Below are 6,000 nucleotides of genomic sequence, written 5' to 3' on the forward strand. Positions count from 1 at the left end.
CTATTATCTAATCTGTCTCTAAGGTTCCAACTTGCTGATACAAACTGATAATCCTACACAAAATTTTTTTAGCAAATTATAATGTAGCTTTACAGATTTCAATTCTATTTAAAGCTTGCCATCTGTCTCCAGTTTTTGGTAACTTTTCAGATTATTCTGTACACAATGCTATTAAAATAGTGTTTTTCTAGATATTTTAATTAAATCAAATCTTTTAACTCCAAAATGTGTGGTGGCTTCCTATTGTCCCTTTAGTTGTTCTCTTCTTTTAAAAATTGTTCAAGTGGGTTGAATTACCTGGCTTTGCTGATTCTGCACATCAGCTGGGAAGGGATCAGCTTCCCAGCTAATACTGAGAAGGGACAGCTGCATTGAAAATTAACCTGAAAACATCACTTTGAAGGGCATTCCATAGCTAAGGTTCTATGATCTGAAAGCTATAATCATCAACCTAGCATCTAAACTATGCTGCCCGGTGATTGCCAAATAAGTCAGTCTTGGATCATCTTTTCTTTTCTCCTGTAAGAGTCATCTCAGCTTCAGCCAATTCAATCCACTCTTCAGTCCTACTCACAACCTGTCAAACTCTCCCTCTGACTCTGAAAATGAGTGTCACAGAATCTTAGAGAAAGGTGGAACCCGAGAGGTCATTTAATGAAAACTCCCTGCCATTTCAGGAAGACATCTCCAGGACAGATTTGACAGTAATGTCCCACTTAAATTGACCCACTATTATATCAGTGGCTCTTTAAAAATCTTGCATGCCAAAATGTGCTGGAGAGAATTTTAAATTGCTGAAATTTAAGTCTCACATCAGATCAACTGAATCAAAAATTTTGCAGAATGGGCACAGATGTGGGTATTTTGGATGCTTTCCTTGAGTGATTCTGTGATTCTAACGTGCATTTGGGGTTGATAAATCCTGCTCTCTGGGCATGTCCTCAGCTGTCAAATTACCTCCTTCCTCACATCTTTCCCAACAAATCACACTGTTTCTGACCACTCCTTAATTGCTTCCTTTACCACTAAGTCTTAGTATATAAATTTGCATTCTTTTGCATGTTGCATGTAACCAGAATTCAAGCAGCAATTTCCTTGGGAGCCTTCATTCTAGGGAGGACTAGGTTAGATGTAGTTGTACACCACTGAGCACAAAGAGTCTGTAATTGACTTTTCCATTTCTCCCTGCAGTATTTAATAGCATAGTTTTAAACTAAACACTTGTTTTAATTGAATATGGGTTTACTTTAAGATGCTATTCACCTTTATGACATCTGTTCTCTGTATTGATTTACTTGATAATATGTTTTTACCCTTTAACTATGGGCTATATCCCATATATTCATGTTCACTGACGACAAGCTCTGTTTGAATAGGTAGGCAGAAATATTTGTACTGTGGGCATAAGGAGCAGGGAAAACATGTTCTCTGTTCTTCGCCCTTTACTGTTAAAGACCTTGGAGCCAACCATTACTTAACTAACCAATTTTAATAAACTCCCACAAATTCTATGAAGATGGCTAGTAAACTAACCTTTACTAGCAAGATTACAACTAGGATTATCTGCAGGGTCAGTGGACTTTGGGAAGACTTCCCTTGAAGTGCAGGATTGTCTTGATTTCAAAGGATTAGATCATTAAATCTTGCAGTTAAACAATCAAGATCAATTTAGGCATTCAATGACAGCAATAACATGTAAAAGTTCACTATACTTTAAGGTGCATTAATTCATGCTTTTCAAACAATTTCCATGAAAAGGAAATTTTTACTTGCAACATTAGAGAAGGACTTTGTTTTGAAATATCACCAAAAACAGAGTGAGCAGGAATTAAATGTCCTTTAAAAAATGGAACCCTCTGCTACTCCTGCAGGATTAGCCTGTGTAGTACTAGTGGAATTAGGCTAACATGCCAAGAGCATCTTTATTAAATTTATGTTCTGGAACAGGGAAGACCTTAAGAACATAATCCCAGTTCATTTCTGGAGAACAAAACCCAACATAAAACCTTCAGTTATGAAAAATTAGGAATAAAATATCAATGTCCTAGATAATGTAAGAATTACAAGAAAAACATTTGAAACTTAGGGCTCTGATATTATTAAACTATGTACACAAACTGGAAATTACCTGAGGCAATAACAGATGATTGGGTGGATTAGTGCCAACTTTAAAGTCAGGTTTTCAAATAGTGATAAATAATGGTGTGCCTATAGAAAAAAATAGTTCCCGTTGCTACTACATTGTAAGTACCATATTTGGAACTATATTACAGTTGTTGTTTTCTACTCTGGAGTACTATTTGCTTCTTTTTCTCAGGCAAATGCACAGCTTGTAAATTCACTAAAATTTTTGCTACTTTGAAGCAAGAGTAAGCTTTACATCTCAATGAGTAGGACCACATCAATTATAGAGTTTTAAAAACACAATACAACCAATTTTTTTCCACAAACCTTTTACTATATTAATAAATACTCTATATAGTTAGTGGTTTAGAGCTCTGACTCTAGAGCTCGACTGTCTAAATTTGAATCCTGTATCCAACACTTATGGACTGTGACCTGGTAAGCTAATTTACCTTTTTGGGGCTTTACTTCCCTGTCTGTAAACTAAGGCTAACAACAGTAACCACTTCAATGGTGCACAGAATATTAAATGAGCAAAAGCACTCAAGTAATATTCAACACAGTATAAGCACAGCAAATATTAGCTGCTATTATTGTTGTCACTATCTCCACACTATCACCACGGTCAAGTTACATGCCATGAAAATGTACTGTGACGCCATCCATCCATATGTGGTACCAAACTATATCACTTATTAATGGCAGCAAACAGTCGCATTATGCTTTATGCTATTAAAATGCTCTTTGCTTGTATTATTTCATACAATTAAAATAGCTTCACGCCACAATCTTAAATTCTAGACTTTCTTCTATTAATTTCATTCCATTAACTGCTTCTATGCATCATTGTCTCTTTCTTTAGTAGCACCTCAATCTCCACCTTTACCAGTACTTCATCTATAACAGGAGTGATGCCAACAGTAAAGAGCCTGACTAGAGATCTCCTAAGAAGGGTCACAGCAAAACTGGGAATAAATCATGACCCAAGTCTAGTTCTCAGCTCTGGAGGTAATAACAACTGGTTTTGTCAGCATAAAGAGAGCAATTCTGTTTTCTAGTGGCAGACTCATATTAACCAAACTTGAAAGCCTGACACATAAAATCAGATGCCAATCTATTTACAGTGAGATATATTACTTTCACATGGACTAAAATAATTACAATGGCATAACCAGAACATTCTTTCCTTTCAGCAGATCTATGGGAAAACCAATTATAAACAGAAGTTTCTTGCTGAGCTTTGACTCAAAACCAGCTGATTTAATCAAATGATGCAGAATGTTTTATGTCATCTATTAGGCTAGCCCAGGGTAGCCCCTGCACAATGAGCTGGCCCTGCCCTTTCGGTGCTACTGAGAAGGTCTGTCTCCCTTGGATGATGTTTACCCTATTATTCTCCTTTCCCCTACCCGCCACTCCCCATGATCCCACCAAGCTGAAATTTCCTCTTCTTAAGTAGAAAATATTTTTAACTATGTCAGAGTGAAAAATGTCCCTGTCTCTCGAGGATATCTTTTCAAATACTTTAGATCAATAGTTCTCAGAGGAGAATTTTTTTTTTTTTCAGTTTCTTGGGAGACGTCTCATTGTCATCACCATTTATAATAATACTGTAACTTAATTTCAGAACTTTGTTTATCAACTCTGCAGTACAGTACTGAAAAAATATTTTAGGTGTGTATGATTATGTAATTAATGCCATCTTTTCTGAAACTAGTTTAAAAAGGGGGGAAAAAGAACCTGCTTAATTGTTTTCACTTGTTTTTATGATCTTAAATAAAACATTTGAAGGCTTGCTATTCAAAATGTGATTTATGTCCTGGCAGGATAGGTATCATATCACCTGATGGTTTGTAAAGAAAGGGAGAATCTCTGGCTCCACCCCAGCTTGTGGAATCAGAATCTGCATATTAATAAGATTTAGTGGTGACCTATGTGTTCAGGCAAGTTTGAGAAGTACTCTTTTAAAGCAAGAGGCTAGTCTGCATCTGAATGATTAACTGTCATTTCCTTTAGCTAGCCTTTATTTTGTAACTATAAATTGAATATTGCTTAAAGAATGCAATTTCTCAATCATTGCTTTTTAAAGGGTCTGCTTTGACTAAAATAGGTATTCAACATCTTCCCTAACCCATAAGTTACCAGCTCATAGTGATATTAATTTACCCTGAGTTTCTATATTGAAATATTTTTATGCATGTGAAGATAACATAAATTGTGGTTATAAAATGCCAAAATACCCAGTTAGAAATCATAGCACCTCAATTTGTTCTTTTAATATTTCCTATAAAATATCACCAAGCTTGTTTAACTACAGAAACTAATTCTTACAGAACATTTAACCTTCAGAGGTAACAGTCATAATGGTTACTTTTTTGTTGTTGTTGTTGTTATCAGGGATTGAACTCAGGGCATTCAATCACTGAATCACATTCCCAGCCCTATTTTGTATTTTATTTAGAGACAGGATCTCACTGAGTTGCTTAGCGCCTCCCTGTTGCTGAGGCTGGCTTTGAACTCAAGATCCTCCTGCCTCAGCCTGAGCTGCTGAGATTACCGAATGTGCCACCACACCCAGCATAATTGTTGCTCTAAGTCATGTATAGATGAAGAAAACTTGAATGTTTTATTTGTTTTAGTTTGGGTATTTTATTTTACTTTTAATCTTGACAATTCCCTCCCCCCAATAGTGTTTTAAGCATATATAGTATTCCAAATACAGCATAAGAATCTTGGTATGGTTAAGATTAGCTCTTAATCCTATTCCAGGTTAGTGGGTGGAAAACAAAAATATATGTCCTGGTGAACCTGCACTTCCATGTATTATCTGCCTGTAGAAGAGTGTTAAGTAGATGATTATTACTGTCCACTAGAAACTTCAAGCCAAATAAGAACTAAAAAGCATACCATAGACCCATAGTTACAGTTTTCTTTTCTTTTGCACAGCTGTTTGGTTGTCTATTGTGTGCTTAATTATGTTAGCAGTAGCAGATATTTAGCTTTGCTGGTGTCGATTTTAAGTTTAATTATTTATTTCAATTATTGAGAATTGTAGAAATTGTTATTTATTCCTATTTCCTCAGTGTGTAATCAATTCTTTATTTCTTATAAATGTTTCTGTTTATTGTACTGTGCATAGACGTAAGTGGCAGTAAAGAGTATTATAAAATCTTTCACAGGAGAAAAATCATGGGTGTCATATGTATATAAGTCCTAGAAAAGGATATCAATGCTCAATGCTTAAAGACACGTTACAAAATCAACACTCACTTTCTTATTGATATAGTAGGGGTCCAGGTCCTCCAGGGGCTCTGACACCATCTCTGGAGGAATGTCTCCGTAAATAAATGGAAGGTTCTTTCCAGCTTCCAAGTCACTGTTTGGCTTTGGTTTGTTCTCATCATCATTGTCTTGTTCTTTCTTGGGCTTCTTGGCTTTCTCTTCTGCGGCACGTTTTTCGATAGCAGCAAGAGATTCTCTAGTGAAAAGGCGGAAGCTTTCAGGTCCTGGGGGTACCAGCAGTGCCTGTGCCATCTTTTCATCCTGCACATTTAATTACGTTTAGCTTCTTGCATAAGAATTGCCTACAATAAATGAAAAAAAAAATGCACGAAAGTTAGGAGAGAAAGTGACAAAGAGGGAACAAGAAAATCAACCCGAATGTCATTTTAAAAGTAATTTTTAAATGACCACAAGTCATGCTTTCAGTGTTATACTACAAATTCAAAGTCAGAAACATCATCACCTGATCTAATTTTTAATAATTCAACTTTGCAGATCTACTCAAATTCTGTTCCGAATGTTAATCAGCTTGATTTAGCCATTTTACAATGTTGCTATATTTCAAAATATTATATTGCACACAATAAATATGCA

The 6,000-nt window shown here is 35.6% G+C and overlaps 1 protein-coding gene across 18 annotated transcripts in view; it reads right to left on the reverse strand.

Moving 5' to 3' along the window:
- Positions 1-5,658, reverse strand: part of LOC113198412 (sodium channel protein type 3 subunit alpha) — a 78,003-nt gene extending 72,345 nt beyond the window's left edge. For all 18 annotated transcript variants that reach the window (XM_026411130.2, XM_026411128.2, XM_026411122.2 and 15 more), the window contains exon 1: positions 5,395-5,658. In XM_026411130.2, coding sequence (XP_026266915.2) covers positions 5,395-5,658 — 264 coding nt within the window. The remainder of the gene's footprint in view (positions 1-5,394) is intronic.
- Between the last annotated feature and the right edge of the window lie 342 nt (positions 5,659-6,000).

The sequence above is a fragment of the Urocitellus parryii genome, chromosome 1 (genome assembly GCF_045843805.1).
Source record: "Urocitellus parryii isolate mUroPar1 chromosome 1, mUroPar1.hap1, whole genome shotgun sequence".
Taxonomy (NCBI): Eukaryota; Metazoa; Chordata; class Mammalia; order Rodentia; family Sciuridae; genus Urocitellus; species Urocitellus parryii.